Genomic DNA, 19,765 nt, shown 5'->3' with positions numbered 1-19,765 from the left:
AGGGGCGTGATCGGGAGGGGGAGGGGCGTGATCGGGAGGGGGAGGGGCGTGATCGGGAGGGGCGTGATCGGGAGGGGGAGGGGCGTGATCGGGAGGGGGAGGGGCGGTGATCGGGAGGGGGAGGGGCGGTGATCGGGAGGGGGAGGGGCGTGATCGGGAGGGCGGAGGGGCGGTGATCGGGAGGGGGAGGGGCGTGATCGGGAGGGGCGTGATCGGGAGGGGGAGGGGCGCAGATCGGGGGGAGCGGTAATCGGGAATGGGTGGGGCGGTGATAGGGAGGGGCGGTGATCAGGAGGGGGAGGGGCGGTGATAGGGAGGGGGAGGGGCGGTGATAGGGAGGGGGAGGGGCGGTGATAGGGAGGGGGAGGGGCGGTGATAGGGAGGGGGAGGGGCGGTGATAGGGAGGGGGAGGGGCGGTGATCGGGAGGGGGAGGGGCGGTGATCGGGAGGGGGAGGGGCGGGGGTCCGGAGGGGGAGGGGCGGTGATAGGGAGGGGGAGGGGCGGTGATCGGGAGGGGGAGGGGCGGTGATCGGGAGGGGGAGGGGCGGTGACCGGGAGGGGGAGGGGCGGGGGTCCGGAGGGGGAGGGGCGGGGGTCCGGAGGGGGAGGGGCGGGGGTCCGGAGGGGGAGGGGCGGGGGTCCGGAGGGGGAGGGGCGGGGGTCCGGAGGAGGAGGGCCGATGATCGGGAGGGGGAGGGGCGTAATTGGGATGAGAGGGGCGGTGATCGGGAGGGGGAGGGACGGTGATCGGGAGGGGGAGGGGCGGTGATCGGGAGGGGCGGTGATCGGGAGGGGCGGTGATCGGGAGGGGCGGTGATCGGGGGGGCGGTGATCGGGGGGGGGGGCGGTGATCGGGAGGGGGAGGTGCGGTGATCGGGAGGGGGAGGGGCGGTGATCGGAGGTGGTGGTGAGTGCCGATCAGCAGGGTGCGATGATCAGCACGGGGAGGGGGACCACATGTAGACCATGGTTTCCTGCATTCATTGCAGTACAATTTGATAAATTGACCTCAAACAGGTGTCAGCTGTGGCTCAGTGGGTAGCATTCTCGTTTCCGAGTCAAAAGGTTCTGTTCAAGTCTCACTCCAAAGACAAATATCTCGACTGAGATTTCAGTACTGAGGGAGCGCCGCACTGTCGGAGGGGCAGTACTGAGGGAGCGCCGCACTCTCGGAGGGGCAGTGCTGAGGGAGCGCCGCACTGTCGGAGGGGCAGTACTGAGGGAGCGCCGCACTGTCGGAGGGGCAGTACTGAGGGAGCGCCGCACTCTTGGAGGGGCAGTACTGAGGGAGCGCCGCACTATCGGAGGGGCAGTACTGAGGGAGTGGCGCACTGTCGGAGGGGCAGTACTGAGGGAGCGACGCATTGTCGGAGGGGCAGTATTGAGGGAGCGCCGCACTGTCGGAGGGGCAGTATTGAGGGAGCGCCGCACTGTCAGAGGGGCAGTACTGAGGGAGCGACGCACTATCGGAGGGGCAGTACTGAGGGAGTGCCGCACTGTCGGAGGGGCAGTACCGAGGGAGCGTTGCATTGTCGGAGGGGCAGTACCGAGGGAGCAATGGGCTGTCTCTGGTGCCGTCTTTTTGAATGAGATGTTAAACTGAGGCCCCACCCACGCCCTCGGGTGGATGTAAAAGATCCTACAATGCTGTTTTGAAGAGCAGAGCAGTTTTCCCAGTGTCCTGGTCAATATTTATCTGTCAACCAACATGAATAAAACAGATGATCTGGTCATTGATCACATTACTGTTGATGGGAGCTTGTTGTGCATAAGTTGTCTGCCGCATTTCCTGCATTACACTTCAAAAGTACTCCATTGGCTGTAAAGCACTTTGGCATGTCCTGGGGCTGTGACAGGCGCCATCACAATGCAAGTCTTTCTTATTGAGGTGTGGGTTGTGGCCCTCTTTTTCTGCCTTGACGAACATGGTGTCAGCGCCCCTTCAGTGCGCAGTGAGCGTGCGTGGCCCGCCTGCCATACTGGACTGCTGGCCACCTGCGTTACACGTGGGACACGCGCAGCGCGCCATCGTATTTCTGGGCCGTGTTACAACAATTCACATAAAGACCAGGTCACAGTAAATGAGGAGAAGTGGAACATTGCTTAATGAAATGTTACCTCTCTCTCCTTTTGGCAGTCTGCCTGTGCTGTTTGCAGCCTAGCTTTAAAATGATCACAATCCAATCGTAACTGTTCATTCTCCTTTTCTCTCTTCTCCAAAGCTGTAATACAGAAATCGTGCATGTATCGAGGAGCCATAACTCTGACACTGTGTAAATGGCTGCCTTCAACCAAGGCTTGATGTAGCAGCAACATGCGAGTATTTCACAGCCACGGTTCAATCCCACCCTCCAATGGGCTTTCCTTGAATTTACCCCGACTCGCTGACTGCTGACAGGAAGTGTGGAAGTGCAGCACTGATGTTTAACAGGGTCGCATTCCAGGCACCATTGGGAGTGGGAGGGGCGTTTGAAGTCCGGGTAGAGAATTCCTCAATTACAACCAGCGATCCAGCGAGAACTGCGGATTAATCTCACTTGTGATGTGAGTAACATGGTAAAGGCAGCATTTCATGTCCCATCCCGAGGTGCTGAAGAATATTAATCAACCAACAGTGTGAGAATGGCGTCATCTGTGGACCACAACAGGCTGCTGTTGGGTTTTTCCAACAGTCCAGCAGTTTATGGTGAGTTCCTGCTCCCAGCCAACTAATTACCAAACTTATTCAATTCAATTTAATAATTTATGATGGTGGGATTTGAAGTCTGAACTTCGGGGTTATTGATCAACACTATAAGCACTGGGCTACCATACGCAGTCTCCTAAACGCTGCAGTCAACATCAACCGACCAAGCGCTGGACTTTGGCCAGCATTTCCGCAGGGTTTTTCGGCAGTGGAAAACCGCTCAGCGCGAGTTTGATCAAAGTGTTCTACCAGCCATTTGGAGTTATCCTGGGGAGCGGGCCGCCGACGGTTTGGATTTACCCGGGGGAGTGAGCCGTCAGCGGTTTGGAGTTACCGCGGGGAAGTGGGCCGCCAATGGTTTGGAGTTACCGCGGGGGAGTGGGCCCCGGTGGTTTGGAGTTACCGCGGGGGAGTGGGCCCCGGTGGTTTGGAGTTACCGCGGGGGAGCAGGACGCCAACGGTTTGGAGTTACCGCGGGGGAGTGGGCCCCGGTGGTTTGGAGTTACCGCGAGGGAGCAGGTCGCTGACAGTTTGGAGTTAACGCGGGGGAGTGGGCCCCGGTGGTTTGGAGTTACCACGAGGGAGCAGGACGGCAACAGTTTGGAGTTACCGCGGGGGAGTGGGCCCCGGTGGTTTGGATTTACCCGGGGGAGTGAGCCGACAGCGGTTTGGAGTTACCGCGGGGAAGCGGGCCGCCAATGGTTTGGAGTTACTGCGGGGGAGCGGGCCGCCGACAATTTGGGGTTACCGCGGGGGAGCTGGCCGTCGGCAGTTTGGAGTTACCGCGGGGGAGCGGGCCGTCGGCGGTTTGGAGTTACCGCGGGGAAGCAGGACGCCAATGGTTTGGAGTTACCGCGGGTGAGTGGGCCCCGGTGGTTTGGAGTTACCGCGGGGGAGCAGGACGCCAACGGTTTGGAGTTACCGCGGGGGAGTGGGCCCCGGTGGTTTGGAGTTACCGCGAGGGAGCAGGACGGCGACAGTTTGGAGTTACCGCGGGGGAGTGGGCCCCGGTGGTTTGGAGTTACCGCGGGGGAGCGGGCCGTCGGTGGTTTGGAGTTACTGCAGGGGAGCAGGCCGCCGACGGTTTGGAGTTACCGGGGGGGAGCGGGCCGCCGGAGGTTTGGAGTTACCGCGGGGGAGCGGGCCGCTGACGGTTTGGAGTTACTGCGGGAGAGCGGGCCGTTGGCGGTTTGGAGTTACGCGGAGGAGCGAGCCGCTGACGGTTTGGAGTTACCGCGGGGGAGCAGGACGGCAACAGTTTGGAGTTACCGCGGGGGAGCGGGCCGTCAGCATGCAATGCTGAATAAACCCTTGCGCCTGAGTTTGGGGGTAGCGGTGTTCCGTAGTTGCTGAAAGAAACAGGGCCCAGGAGAAGCCCTTCGCTCGGCGGGAGGTATGAAACCGGCCAAAAGAGGCAAGTGGAAGGTTTTTTTACATTTATTTGCGGCGATTCACTGGAAAAGATCCTGTGAATGTTTTCTGATTTTTGGAAAAATCGTTTTTGTGTTTCCCCCCTCCCTAGGCCCACCTCGCAGCCTCGGACTAAATTTTGAATAAATACCGCTCAATTTGACCAGGATCGCGTTTTCCACCGAGAATCCACATGGAACACTGATTTTACCCACTGGGCGGATTTTCCCCCTTTTTTTGATTAATTTTCCGCCGATATTAATGAAATAATCATAGCGTTTTTTTGGGCGGTAATCTGGTAGTGGGGGTTTTTGATCAAATTCCACCCTCTAAGAGTTAAGAAATGCATGAGTTAATCAAGGATTTGTTAAATGCAAATTGTGCATCACAAGTATAACAGCTGCACTGTATTCCCTCATTTACCATGTCAGTTCCCTCAAATAATTCTACAAAATGTGAAATCCATGTTGGCTACTTCCAACTATTTCCTCTTTATCCAGATACCTGGTAATTGCATACCCACCACAACTGTTAAATATCTGGCCTGTAATTACTCAGATTACAAACAGAGGACTGCGCGAGCCACTCTCCATACATCCACAATCAAGAGAGCCCTGAAATATAATTCCTCGGGCCATGGCAATTTCCTCTCAATTACTGAAGGATTCACCTCCTCTCTAATACCCTTTCCTTTAGTGAAAACTTTAGGGAAGTATTTATTAAATAGCTGTGCCATTTCTTGAACATCATCTACAAATTTGGCAATCTTCTCTCCGAGTCCCACTTTGCTTTTAACAATTGTCCTTTTGTTGGTGTAAACTACTACACTTCTCCTTTTGATTTGTTTGAAATTTTCCCTCATACTCCTCTTAGCTTTCCTTATCCAGCTCGTCATAGAATCGTACAGGAAAGAGCTAGCCAATTAGTCCCTCTCCCCTGCTCTTTCCCCATAGCCCTGCAAACTTATCCTTTGTAAGTATTAATCCAATAATTTGGCGAGTAAAAATAAATTCTCCCCATTCTCCTGCTTGGCCCGCTGGCACTTCGGGGCCTGCAACCTCCCCACGATCTCGGGCGACCTCCACCGCACCCCCTCAGGCCGATGGCCTCTCCTCATCCAACAAAATCCCTCATTCGGCACAGGCCAGGTCCCAAGGGTGCCAGATAAGGGAGGTTCAAGCTGTATTGCTTTATTCTTCCGACCAAGTGCATCACTTCACACTTCTCTGCATTAAACTTCTGCCCACTTCACCAGTCTGTTTGTGTCCTCCTGAAGTCGGTTACTGTTAACCTATTATTTTCTCATTCCCTGTAGGTCGACGAACATACTGCCTGTGAAGGAGTCCTATACTGTATTGTAGAAATTCCATTTATTTTCTCTATTTACTCCCTCTTTGTCCCAATCGTTAAGCAGATAATTAAAATCTCGCAGAACAATAATTTTGTTATTCCTCTAAATGAGTGATATTTGTAAGTGAATGCAGTATGTATTAATTCTATATTATGTTTTCACTACACTTAATCGATAGGAAAGTGGTAATCTACAATAAGATTGGAAAAAGTTATATTGTCTTTGACTACTCAAGCACTTCCCCAATTAACTTTCGTTGTCCATATGTCGCTTTTCAGCAGAAGTTGAAGAATGTTCAAATAATTGAGGAAGACAGATGCATCTGTTCCTTCGACATCCGATAATCGAAAACCGTTAGATAATGAAGTCTTGGGATGCAATCTATCAACATTCTACAATTATCCATCAGGATAACTCCATGATTGGACACCCCATGGCTTGGTATATTCAGTCTTTTCTCAGCCCATGTGTTTTCATATTCTTTCATCAATATTTGTTGCCAATATAAAACTGTACCATATCCTATATACACTGTGCCCTAACCCTGTACCATATCCTATATACACTGAACTAGCCCTGTACCATATCCTATACACTGCACTAACCCTGTACCATATCCTATATACACTGCCCTCACCCCGTACCATATCCTATATACACTGCACTAGCCCTGTACAATATCCTATATACACTGCCCTAATCCTGTACCATATCCTATATACACTGCACTAGCCCTGTACAATATCCTATATACACTGCCCTAACCCTGTACCATATCCTATATACACTGACCTAGCCCTGTACCATAGCCTATAAACTGTGCGTTAACTATGAACCATATCCTCTACATTAATAATTCCACCGTTTCTTAAAAGCAGCATCTACTGAACTACAGTAAATGCATTAAATTAGGAATGAAAAATGCAATTTTTAAAACTTTGTGGTTAACAATTTTGCCGTGTAACCAAACCTCGGGGGCTGTTTATTGATAAGCGGAACTGCAAACACTGCACGACTGAAGCAGAACACTCACTTGCTTCAGCTGTTTCTAGTTGGTGAAAGCTCTCCAGGAATTCCCCATTCAGAATCTTCGGCAGAAAGTCCTTGAGTTGCATAGTCTCAGTTGTTAGTCTCTCCAAGTCTCTCTTCCGAATTTTAACAAACTCATCTTTGCCTACAGGCTTCTGAAACACAAATAATTAGCGGTAGAAAGTTCGGCAGATAGTCAAGTCCATGGTAGCAGCTCAGGGAGTATTTTATCGAAGGTTAAGGGAATAGAAACAGCTGTGAGCACAATATTGCCTCATTTATTATCAACTTCAACTTCTTGTTCAATAAGTTGTCACTGAAAAAGGCAAAAACATGGGACCATTGTTGCCTCAAGAAGTTGGCACCATACAAAAGCAGTAATCATGTCCTGTCTTCACCAACCCCCTCTGCACTTAACACACAATGTGGCTCATTCTTTAAGCTTATTCAGTTCTTTTCAAAAGAAATCAAAGCAAAGAGACAAAGGGAGCGAAAATGGAGGCGTTAACCTTCCGGGGCGGGGACTTTTATCGGCCGGCCCAGAAGTCCCACCCCTGACGTGGAATTGGGCCGTGCGCCCCTCAAAGGAAGGGGAGCGCTGTCTCCGATACTCTGCTCCCTTTGAAGGGTGCTCCCGGGGCGGTAGCGCGGTGCTGGGGCAATACAACACCCTTCCCCTTGGATTAAAGGGGAGGGCCGCTGCACTGTGCATGGCATGCGCCCGTGCCAGCCTTGCGCCCGTGTGGCAACTTCCCCCGTGGGCCGTTGAGGGGTCGATGCTGGGCAGTGAGGGGGTCACCGTGCACAGCAAAGATGTCATTGGAGGTTGCGCGGTATTCCGGGACCGCGCCTCGCAAACTCCAGGGCAATTCCCGGGCGCCCACCGTCTCCCGGTAGAAACTGGCCTTGCACCATCTGGAGGCAATAATGGGGCTAAAGAGAGGGGTAATTTCACCCCCTGAGTTGATATTCCGAGTAATACACTCAAAATAGGAAACTCCAAGTAAACCCGGTTAGCGAAAAGTCAAGGAGTAGATGAAGGCTGAATTACATTCAAAGAATGAGGAAGTTAACATAAATAAGAAACCCTAACCTTTACATTCACAATGAATTCTGCTCATGTAATAAGGAAATAGAGATGGGAATACAACTGATTAAGTGAAGCTTAGAGCTTGACAGGAACAAAACAAGTCATGCCATGGGCTGCATTCCCTCCCCTATCCCCCTCTCCATCTGTAAATACCAACAGCAAGGCGGGATCCAGAAGATCAGACAATTTTCCCTATTTAACATCACTGTCTCCCGCAACTGCAGGAACTGCCAGGAGAGGAGTGAAAAGAGGCCCTAGGCCGGGGTCAGAGGTGACCACAGTCACAGGATGATGGGCCGGGGTCAGAGGATGAAGGGCCGGGGTCAGAGGTGAGCACAGGGCGATGGGCAAGGTCTGATGTGACTGTAAGAGAAAAATTTGGCATTAGGGGTACCAGTGGGACAAGGGTTAAAGTGCTGGTTCCTGCACTGGTCCATAAGGAGGTAAAAGGCCTCTCTTCGGCCTTGTACCAAGGCTCCAGAAGTTATCATTCAATAATATTCCGACAGGATACGATGTGAGAACCTAAACAGACATTGATAAGATCTTGCGAAAAGGCTCGAGGCGGACTCACAGACAACAAGGAGGATCAGGAAAGAGAATGCGCACGGCTAAACGCGATACTCCTGGAATAAGCACCAGGGTTATCATGGAATGATAAAAGGGGGGAATGAGAATGTGTAAAGAAAGGTTGCGAAGGTGGTAGATGGATAGAGAAGGTGGCAAAAGGATGGAGATAGGGAATCATGGGAAAATAGCTAAAGAAATGTCAAGATGCAGACAACTGCAGAATCGACAGAAAAAAAAGGGGTTACCAAGAGTTGAAGTTGAGGTTAGACAAGGGTCATGAGAAAGCCGCAAGGCAGCACAAAGAAAGAAAGCAATCCTAGATAGGAAGGGAAAAGTATTAGCTTCTACTGATAAGGAGGAAGGGAAACTAATTGGGTTCTTTACTGATAAGGGAAGACAATGTAGCAAAGCTATAACTAACCTGACCTGACACCAGCCCTAATTGGGAGACTTTCTTGCCTGCCATTGGACGTACTCGGGGGGGAGGCAGAAAGGGATTGGATAGACCAAGTGCTAATCAAATGTGCTCTGTTTTGAAAATGTATATCTACTGTGCTTTTCACACTGAAAAGGGCTTGTCCAGGGGAAGGTAAACAGGCTCTGATTGAGAGTGTCCCTTTGTCTTGACAAGTCCCGGCCGGAGAATCTTCAATAAAGGTCTTTTACAGAAAAGGCAAAGAGGTATTCGCGTCAGTGTATGCGCTGAAACAGATTGAGGGAAAAAGAATCCGTATTAACATGACCACAGTGACAGGGCGATGGGCCGGTGTCAGATGTGACAACAGACACAGGGTGATGGGCTGGGATCAGGTGTGACCGCAGTCACAGGACGATGGGCCGGGGTCAGAGGTGACCACAGTCACAGGGCGATGGGCCAGGGTCAGAGGTGAGCACAGGGGCGATGGGCTGGGGTCAGAGGTGTGCACAGGGCGATGGACCGGGGTCAGATGTGAGCACAGTCACAGAATGATGGGCCGGGGTCAGGTGTGACCACAGTCACAGGGTGATGAGCCGGGGTCAGAGGTGAGCACAGGGCGATGGGCCGGGGTCAGATGTGACCACAGTCACAGGGCGATGGGTCGGGGTCAGAGGTGAGCACAGGGCAATGGGCCGGGGTCAGATGTGACCACAGTCACAGGGCGATGAGCCGGGGTAAGAGGTGAGCACAGGGCGATGGGCCGGGGTCAGAGGTGAACACAGGGCGATGGGCCGGGGTCAGAGGTGAGCTGAGGGCGATGGGTCGGGGTCAGAGGTGAGCACAGGGCGATGGGCCAAGGTCAGAGGTGAACACAGGGCGATGGGCCGGGGTCAGATGTGACCACAGTCACAGGGGCGATGGGCCGGGGTCAGATGTGACCACAGTCACAGGGGCGATGGGCCGGGGTCAGAGGTGAGCACAGAGCGATGGGGTGTGTAATGTCTGTACGCTTGTAATGTTTGTAGCTCCACACAGTGGATGTGGATGTATTGTGTACTGCAAATGCAGGGTTAATAATAAACAGAACCAGGCAGATTAGGAGCTGTGTGTGCTGTGTTCTGTGAATATATCACATTTGGCGACGAGGATGGGATTTTTTTTCGGATGATTTAAAGCTTAAATTTTGTTGGTGAAGGATTCAGCCAGCTAACAGAAAGACTTTGGAAGTTTCTGCCTTTGGAAAAAAAGCCACAAAATCCGAGGTAAAATACAGCACACGGTGTGAACAGCTACAGATTAAAATGGCAAGTGTAATTGGACATTTGGGGGAATATAGACACGACCGGGAATGTTTTAAAGCGCATGGGGATCGGCTAGAAATGTATTTCACTGCAAATAACATAATTGCAGTTCCAGACAATGCAGTCCAGAACCGGGCTGTGTTGGAACGTAAGAAAGCGATCTTCTTATCGGAGGCGGGTCCGACATTATACGAAACCCTTGTAAATCTGCTTGTGCCTGACGAGCCAAAGGACACAATGCTTAAAGAGATTTTAACGTCGCTGGTGCAGCACTATAATCCCAAATCGTTAGAAATTGCTGAAAGCTATCGTTTTGGGATTCGGAATCAAAAGGCTGATGAAAGTATCAGTGATTACATCATAGCATTAAAAAAGCTATCGATGCACTGTAATTTTGTAAACTTTCAAAACCGAGCACTACGGGATCGTTGTTTGCAGGGTGAAAAATGATGCGATCAGAAGGAAGTTATTGACGACGGATGGCTCAACTTTTGAGATTGCTTGTCAGACAGCGAGGTCGATGGGCATGGCCAAACAGTATTTTCCCGAGAATTAAATAATAATTACAGTCGTCAGTCAACCGAGGTAAATCACCTGCAGGTTCAAAGTAAAAGACGGTGGGGGCCCAAAGTCTCAGAAACTGGAAATTCTAACAGAGCGTCGAAGTCATGCTATAGGTGCCTGGGACAACACATTGCTCAAAGTTGTCCATACATGAAGGCAGAGTCTTTCTTCTGCAGGACTGAAGGGTAAACCAGCTTCCAAAGCTATGAGTCCAGCATTCAAAGCTATGAGTAGAAATCCCAAGAGACTACATAGCATGGAAGAACAACAACAGGACGAGGAGATGTCAGAGTTACACGTCATCAGGAGCACGAGGTTAACAGACAGCGATTCGGAAAGCATTAAAATCCACATAGATTTTGCGGGATTCAAGATACCAATGAAAATTGACACGGGTGCATCCGTGAGTGTAGTATCGGAGTCACTGTACTGCGACAAATTGCGTGATTTCCAACTGGAGAAATCCAAGATAGAGCTGCGAGGCTACAAGGGGGAGAAAATTCCTGTGGTAGGTCGTATCACCGTACCTGTGAAATATAAAGATCAATTTCAGAACTTGCCTTTAATAGTAGTGAAAGGAGACAAGCCTGTCTTACGAGGAAGAAATTGGTTGAGCTCACTGAAGCTGGATTGGAGTAAGATTTTCTGTGTGGAAGCGAGATTTTCATCAACGGATGAGGTTATCAAGAAGTATCCGAAGGTGTTCTGCGAAATGGGCAGTCCGATCCAAGGCTTCAAGGCGAGTGTCAGGGTACAGAAGGACGCTAGATCGGTTTACTACAAGCCACGTTCCGTACCATATGCACTCAAGAAGGTTGAGCAAGAACTCAAAAGACTAGAGACTGAGAACATTATTTGTAAGATAGATCGATGTAATTGGGCTACACCCATTGTTGTTGTACCCAAGTCTGATGGCAAGGTAAGATTGTGGTGTGATTATAAAGTAACCGTAAACCAGGTTCTAGAGGGTAATGTCCCCAATACATTGCCGAATATAGAAGATTTGTTCACAACACTGACAGGTGGTCAGATCTTCTCAAAACTGGATCTTACGAATGTCTACTTACAGCTTGAACTAGATAAGGAGTCCAAGTTATGTTTGACTATAAATACTCATCTAGGCCTATATCAATTTAATAGGCTACCGTTTGAAGTGTCATCCGCCCCTGCCATATTCCAAGGGGTGATGAACCGGATTTTGCAAGGTTTTGAAGGGGTAGTATGTTATTTGGATGATATACTAATTTCGACACCAAATAGGCAAATTCATAACATATTGAATGAAGTCCTCAAACAGTTAGAGAAGCACAGAGTACGAGTGTCTGCTCATAAGTGTGAGTTATTTAAAAACTCAGTGGAGTACTTAGGGTACAGAGTAGACAAAGATGGTTTACATCCAACCATGGAAAAATTGGATGCAATTAGAAATGCACCCACTCCCAGGAATGTCACTGAACTTTGTTCATTTTTGGGTCTTTTGAACTATTATGGGAAGTTCCTACCAAATTTGGCTACAGTATTACATCCACTGAATGAACTTTTGAAAAAACAGATCCATTGGAAGTGGTCAAAAGAATGCGATACAGCATTCAAGGAGTGTAAAAGCAAATTGGTAGAGAGCACCATGTTAGTTCACTATGACATATCTAAGAAGATTAAGCTAGCATGTGATGCCTCTCCGTATGGAGCTGGGGCAGTAATCTCTCATGTATCACGTAGTGGGGAGGAGAGACCAATTGCTTTTGCTTCACGCACTCTCAGTGTCAGTGAGAGTAATTATGCGCAAATTGAAAGGGAAGCTTTGGCATTCATTTTTGGGGTCAAGAAGTTTCACAAATACTTGTATGGTCATAAGTTTACCATCGTTAAGGGCCATAAGCCCCTAACAGCAATCCTCCATCCAAAATCCCCAGTTCCAACATTAGCTGCAGCCCGAATGCAGAGATGGGCTTTGATTTTGTCAGCATATACATATGATATTGAATACAGACGATCAGCTGATCACAGCAATGCTGATGCAATGTCTAGATTGCCTTCCCCATCACAAGTTACACCCGATAGGGAAGAAGAGGTTTATTTTTCATACATTGATGAACTGCCAGTCACAGCTGAAGAAAATGAATTATCAGTCGATAAAGATTGTATCATGTGGGTTGCAAGAGTGGTTATACCAAATAAATTCAGGTCCAAATTATTAGGAGACCTCCATGACCAGCATCTGGGAATGTACTTGACCAAGAGTTTTATACGCAGTTATTCATGACGGTCAGGTCTTGATAAAGATATAAAGTACCTCGTGAGTCAGTGTCCGACATGTCAATCGGTAAGCAAGCAACCACCACCAGTACCATTACAGCCATGGAAATGGCCTCCCAGGGTGTGGCAAAGGCTACATATTGATTTTGTTGAGTTAGAAGGACAACAATTGTTCATTGTGATTGATAGCCATTCGAAATGGGTTGAGGTGTTTACAATGTGGAAAATAACAACAAGTAAAACATTGGACATTTTACGAAAATTATTTTTTTCATTTGGCCTCCCTGAAGAGATTGTTTCGGATAATGGACCACAATTCCGTTCAGAAGAATTTGCACAATTCACGAGCAAAAATGGTGTGAAACAACATGCCTCATAAAACAAATGTTAGATCCAAATCCAAGGAAACGCCAGTTGTCATTGGATCACAAATTGGCTAATTTTTTGATTACATATCGAAATACTCCTCATACAATTACTGGTAGAACACCAGCAGAGATGTTTCTCAAACGACAGCCACGAAACAGAGTCTCGTTGTTAAAGCCAAATTTGGCACATTCCGTAGAAGAGACACAATTAGGACAGAAAGAGAATCATGATAGAGGTAGAGTGTGGAAAGGTATTTTTATCTAAGCTGTACCACATGGTATTTTTGTGCCCTTTTGCAATATATAACAAAATGGAGTCCTGGTCCTTCCAGGAATTTCTGCAACAAGCAGTCGGTTTGCATAAACAGCTAAACCTGGCTTGAAATGGCTGATAGCCACCAGACAGCTAGGAGACAAGTCCTGCTGAAGACAAGTACCACCCATGGTGCTCTCCTATTGTCTATACGACACCAGTTCCACTCCACCCCACCCTTTTTGAAGTACTCAAACCACCAGCCATTATCTCTTGTACAGACCTCATCCATTTGATGCAAAAAGATAACTGACCAGGAAACTGGACAATCCTGACAATGCAATGCAGGTAATAGCTCATTACCACACTCTCATCGAGTGATGGCCGGCTGGCCAACTAATAACCCTGACAAAAGGAAATATCTGGAAACCATGTCAGGACAAGGATGTAGTAATTAACTCTTTATCTGTATTCACTGACTGCGAGACAGAGCCAATACACAGGGAGAGGCCATAACTTGGATTTTACTGTATAAATATCTCGTGAAATTGTACCATTTCAAAGGTGTTCACTTAGCCATTGACTGAGTGCGACCTTTCCCTTGCTAGCAAGTAAATTAAAGAAACTTCCGCTGGAGCTGAAGGAGTCTGAGCCGTTTATCGGAGGTCGAGATTTCGGCAGTTACTTTTTGGAGGTTCCACCGAGATGCATACACTCTGCCCTGTGAGTAAAACGGATACAGGCATAGTGCCTCTCCAGTGAAAGGCTTCAGTGGCCAAAACAAGGTGAGTCTGTTGAATCGCATATGTAATCTGTTGTCCACAGGGGAGGTACTGCAATCTACGAGACTCGACATTTAAAAGCTAAAGTTATTTTTTATGATCATTTCTTTCTCAGCTTGCAGGCAGAAGAGGTCTGGTTCTGGATATATCTTCAAACAGCCCGGGGAAGATTTCAGTAGGAAAAGGTAAAAAGAGCGCTAGTCGATCGAAGGTTCTTATGTGATAAGATTAGGGGGAAAAAAGGTTCTTGTGTGATAAGATTAGGGAAAAAAGCGCTAATCGATCGAAGGTTCTTATGTGATAAGAGTTAATTAGGAAAACGGTTCTTATGTGATAAGATTAGGAAAAAAAAGTGCTAATCGATCGAAGGTTCTTATGTGATAAGAGTTAAGGTAATGGGATCATAGGTTTTATAAGTTTTATTAGGATACGTTAAGGACTCGGTCTGTAGTGGCGTACAACGCAGACTGAGAATTGATTATTTGTTTAGATAGAGTTTAAGGTTATGATTTGTATACTCGCGTGAATGTTGTTTGTCCTAGTTGTCCTTGTTATACTGTTGTGTTCAATATCTTTGAGCGACATTGCAATTAGAGAAACGGGAAGAGTCACTAGGGAAAATTGTGATTCGGAAAAACAAGGATTGATTAAGAAAAGAAACAGTAACTGATTGATCAACCACAGTTGGTTCGTGCCAACATCTCTCACACACCCAGACTGAGCCCGAATTAAGAGCCTTTTCAGGTCACGTAACGGCCAGGAGAAGTGGGCGTAGAGAACTCGGTTGGCCGAAAGGATTGTGAGGTCAGAAACTCTGGAAAATCTTAATTATCCAGAATGGGGGCTGGAGCAAGTTAAAACACCACAAAAGGGCACACCAACCTATTTTATGCTCCAGAATTGTGGTCAGTCTTCAAATGACCAAAAAAAAAATGGGTAAGGTGGACTAAGGGTGAAAACAGGCCATTTCCACCCGATGGTTCATTTAATTTAGAGAGAACAACATGTCTAGAGAAGTGTCTTATAAACAGAGATCCAAGTAGAAGAGGTAAAGAAAAAAAAAGGAAAGTAACAGAAAAGGCCTGGGTTCCGATTCTTCAAGCCCATGTAAAATTAACAGAGGAAGTAAATCAATATGTAAAAAAAGAGAACCTGATAGTGACTTATGGATTCAAAAAAAAAATAAAGCTGGCCAACAGAATGAAGAGACACTTTTGTGAATGTCTTTCTTTGAATGAGAGTGCTTCTGTGTTTTTTTTCTCTTGTGTCTGGAAGCCTGTTTGGAAAGGTGGTGCAACTGCCTGTTTGTTTTAGCTCCACCTACTTTTTCAAACAGAGTGAAGTTTTTTTTTAAACCCTTCATAGTGTTGTCCTATATGTGGGAAGTTTAAAACATTTAAAGTAAGAAACGCAGGTGTGGGTTTATTCGGATGAGAAGTTACGGAGCTAGAAAATGCACAAAGGGTAGGTTTGTTGAGACATGGTCCCGGTGGTTTAATAAAAAGAGAATTTATTTGACACGCTCACTTACTTGTCGAAAGAAGACACGCAATCATTGATTATATTGGTATGAAAGACATAAATTTAGTCGAAGAGTAAGATAAAGAACGGGGAAGGGAAGTTGTAATGCCTTTAAAAAAAAGCCTTTGTGGGTCTCTCGAGGCTGCAGGCTGGGGGAGTACGCTCCCATTGTCCTTGGTGTAAAATCTTGACGCGAAAGCTTCCAGCTCAGTAAGAGGATTTGTTTTTTAGATAGAGTGCAGTACAATATTTGGATTGGGATTTTGAGATATTTCAGGTGATCTCCTTGATCAACATTTTGGGTGTATTGGAAAAATCTTGGGTTTGGAAGCCTTTTAATAAAATTATAAAACAAGTACTTTACATTCTGTGATCTGTGAATCAATATAAGCATAAATGAGAAGTCCGTGTAACACACCGATTCTTCCGGTTCAGAAGCCCAATAGTTGACAAATGGAGGTTTATCCAAGACCTACGAGCTGTGAATGAATCTACTATATTCTCACAATGCTTAAAGAAGGATTTGGAATGAAGTATCCCGGAATGCTTTCCAGAATCTTAAGCAGTCCCTCACTTCAGCACCAGCCTTGGGATTACCAGATTACACTAAGCCATTCAACTTATTTGTTCATCACAAGTTGGGCTTTGCACAATCTGTTTTGACTCAGTTACATGGGGACAGGCAGCGACCGGTAGCGTATTTCAGTGCCCAACTAGACCCAGTGGCACGCGGACTACCAGGATGTCTTCCTTCGTTGGCAGCAACTTATTATGCTATACAACAGGCTCAGACAATAACTCTAAATCATCAGACCATTCTATACATCCCACACTCTGTCGAGATTTTACTTACTAAATGTGCCACCCAACAGCTAACCTCCGCAAGAACCACTAAATATGAAGTTGAACTGTTATCAAATCCGAACCTTATTAAAAGATGTACTACCTTAAATCCAGCCACTCTACTCTCCACGGAAGAAGACGGCGAACCCATTCATGTGAAATGGTAACCGAATTAGTGACTAAACCACGTATCAATTTAACAGATCTAGTGTACTATGTTGACGGATCAGCCTTACGAAATGATAGGGGCCAACCTAGAGCAGCTTATGAAATTGTAACCCAGTTTAATGTTGTCGAAACAGCCTCTCTTCCAGACTCCTTTTCAGCCCAACAAGCCGAATTGTTTGCGTTAACTCGAGCCTATATTCTGGCTGAAGGACAAACAGTTAATATCTACACTGACTCCAGGTATGCTTTTGGGGTATCACATGACTATGGACAAATTTGGAAGATTCGCGGGTACCTGACTTCTTCAGGAACCACTATCAAAAATGCAAAACAAGTGGAAAATCTCCTGCGAGCCATTCAATGCCCCTTGAAACTTGCCATTATCAAATGCCAAGCATACAGGCCAATCGAATGAGGTGGCACTTGGGAACACCAGAGCTGATAATGCAGCTAAGTCAGCAGCTCTGTCAAAAGTGGGGATGCAGGTGTCATTGTTCCCACTGAAGAAAAAAAAATTGTTCAGACCTGCCACACACTATTAATGATGTGCTGGCCTTTCAGACACAGACCAGTACGGAGGAGGTGGTGACCTGGATGAAGGATCAATGTTATAAAAATCCAGAAGGAATATGGGTTCACCACGACGGTCGCGTGGTGGCGCCCAAATCCTTACTTCCATGGATTGCCCGATGTGTTCATACATTCACACATGCAGGCAAAGGGGGGATGGCAGATTATATGTTGGCAACTTGGTATGCACCAGGTATTTCGGCAATTGCAAAACAAATCTGTGAAATTTGTGTTACCTGTCAGACAATGAATCTGGGTAAGACGGAAAAAGTAGAATCTGCCTCCCACCCAAATCCAGTGGGGCCTATTGTACATTTACAAATGGATTTTATTGAATTACCTATGTGTATGGGATTCAAGTATGTATTAGTTATTGTAGATGTGTTCTCTAGATGGATTGAAGCCTTTCCATGTAAAAAGGCCGATGCCACTACTGTTGCTAAATGTCTGTTAAAAGAAATCGTATCGCGCTTCGGAATCCCTGCTAAGCTTTCTAGTGATAACAGGTCACATTTAACGGGAACTGGTATAAGAGAAATGTGGAAAGCTTTACAGATTAATCAACGTTTTCATTGCAGTTATCATCCACAATCTGCTGGACTTTTTGAAAGGTATAATGGAATGCTTAAAAATAAGCTGGCAAAATTATGCAATGACACTGGACTGAAATGGGTAGAACTGCTGCCCTTAGCTTTGATGGTAATGCGATCTGCAACCAACAGATCAACAGGCCTGTCACCGCATGAGATAGTTATGGGACGTCCCCAACGACTACCTTTTACAGCACCATTTACTGCAAAACAAATGGACATCCACAAAATGGAGGAAAATATGTTGAATTATTGTATCGCACTAACCAAATGTATTTCCAGCTTTCATTCACAGGTAAAAGAAGTTCAAGTCAAGCCAGCGGAAGGGAAGTGTCATAACCTGGAGCCTGGGGAATTCGTTTACATCAAAATCTTTAAAAGAAAAAGCAGTCTACAGCCTATTATTGCAATCAAGGTAAAGGAAAGACCAACATGGATCCATGCGTCCCATTGCAAAAGGGCACCCGACCAGGAGGAAGGGAAGAACGAACCAGAGAAACAGAAAAAGGAAGACTGAATAAGGAACTGAACGGACTATGGGGACTGATGGTGCTGGGTTTTACTTTGCATTATTGATTATACCAGGAGTACAGACACACCACCGAAGGGAACTGCAAGTAAATGTATTTATGGCACGGAGTCATAAGTATGCTCAAGAAAGAAACTTGTCGAGTTGTTGGATATGTTCCCATGAACCTGTCCACTCCGAAGGGGGTATTCCCCTAAGATCTGTCCCCTTTAATGAATCAGAAATGGTAGAATGGTTGATAGTGCAAAATAGGACAAACCTAACTAAGGTGTCAGAAACAAAGGGCCCAAGTTTCCACATGATTTGCGCCTGATTTTTAGGAGCAACTGGTGGAGAACGGACTAACTTAGAAATCGCAATTCTCCACATTTTTTTTTCTGCAGTTCTAGTCAGGTAGAACAGTTCTACTTTGGAACAGAATTTTTTCTTCAAAAGGGGGCGTGTCCGGCCACTGACGCCTGATTTGAAAGTTTCCACAGTGAAAACGTACTCCAAACTAAAGTAGAATGGAGCAAGTGAAGATTTTTGTAGAACTGAAAAAACCTGTTCTACACATAGAAAAAATTAAGCGCAGGTTACAAATTAGGCGTCCAGAACGAGGTGGGGGAGGGAAGGGAAGTCATTAAATTCTATAATAAATCCTTATTTATACTTATACAAATATTATACAAATAAATCCAACCTGAATAAACATTTATAAGCAAAGAAAAGATTAAATAAACCATCTTCCTACCTGTGTGAAAGTGCTTCAGGCAGGCCTTTCGGGACCGAAGGCTGAACGGGCCGGCCCGAGACTTCGGGCAGGGCCCGTCCCCAGCACCAGATTTACAGGTAGGTGGCGTTGGGTTGGGTCGGGTCGGGGAGGTTCGGTTCGGGTCGGGGGGGAGAGAGAGGGAGAGGGGGGGAGGGAGAGAGGGAGGAGAGAGAGGGGGGGGGAGAGAGAGGGGGGGGGAGAGAGAGGGGGGGGGGGGAGAGAGGGAGAGAGAGAGAGAGAGAGAGAGAGAGAGAGAGAGGGGGGGGAGGGAGGGAGAGAGAGAGAGAGAGAGGGGGGGAGGGAGGGAGAGGGAGGGGAGGGAGAGGGGGGGGGAGGTCAGGTCGGATCCAGTCCGGGAGCGGGAGTCGGGTCGGGTCCAGTGGGGGGGGGGTGGGTCGGGTCGGGGGGCGGGAGCGCGGGTTGGGTTGGGTCCAGTCGGGGAGGCGGGGAGTGGGAACAGGAGCGCAGGTCGGGTTGGGTCCAGTCGGGGAGGCGGGGAGCGGGAACAGGAGCGCGAGTCGGGTCGGATCGGGTCAGGTCCAGTCGCGGTGGCGGGGAGCGGGAACAGGAGCGCGGGTCAGGTCGGGTCGGGTCGGGTCGAGTCGGGGGGGCGGGGAGCGGGAACAGGAGCACGGGTCGGGTCGGGTCGGGTCGGGTCGGGTCGGGGGGGGCGGGGAGCGGGAACAGGAGCACGGGTCGGGTCGGGTCGGG

The 19,765-nt window shown here is 47.9% G+C and overlaps 1 protein-coding gene across 3 annotated transcripts in view; it reads right to left on the bottom strand.

Moving 5' to 3' along the window:
- The window catches only part of hsf2bp (heat shock transcription factor 2 binding protein), a 121,084-nt gene that overhangs the window by 87,433 nt on the left and 13,886 nt on the right, over nt 1-19,765 (bottom strand). For all 3 annotated transcript variants that reach the window (XM_070874322.1, XM_070874324.1, XM_070874323.1), the window contains 2 exons: nt 6,482-6,632; nt 2,120-2,223 (listed from right to left, as the gene is read on the bottom strand). In XM_070874322.1, the coding sequence (XP_070730423.1) occupies nt 2,120-2,223; nt 6,482-6,632 (255 nt within the window). The remainder of the gene's footprint in view (nt 1-2,119; nt 2,224-6,481; nt 6,633-19,765) is intronic.

This window comes from Pristiophorus japonicus, unplaced genomic scaffold, assembly GCF_044704955.1.
Source record: "Pristiophorus japonicus isolate sPriJap1 unplaced genomic scaffold, sPriJap1.hap1 HAP1_SCAFFOLD_780, whole genome shotgun sequence".
Lineage (NCBI taxonomy): Eukaryota > Metazoa > Chordata > Chondrichthyes > Pristiophoridae > Pristiophorus > Pristiophorus japonicus.
The sequence above is the reverse complement of the archived record's forward strand: the minus strand, read 5'-3'. Positions and strand labels throughout refer to the sequence as shown.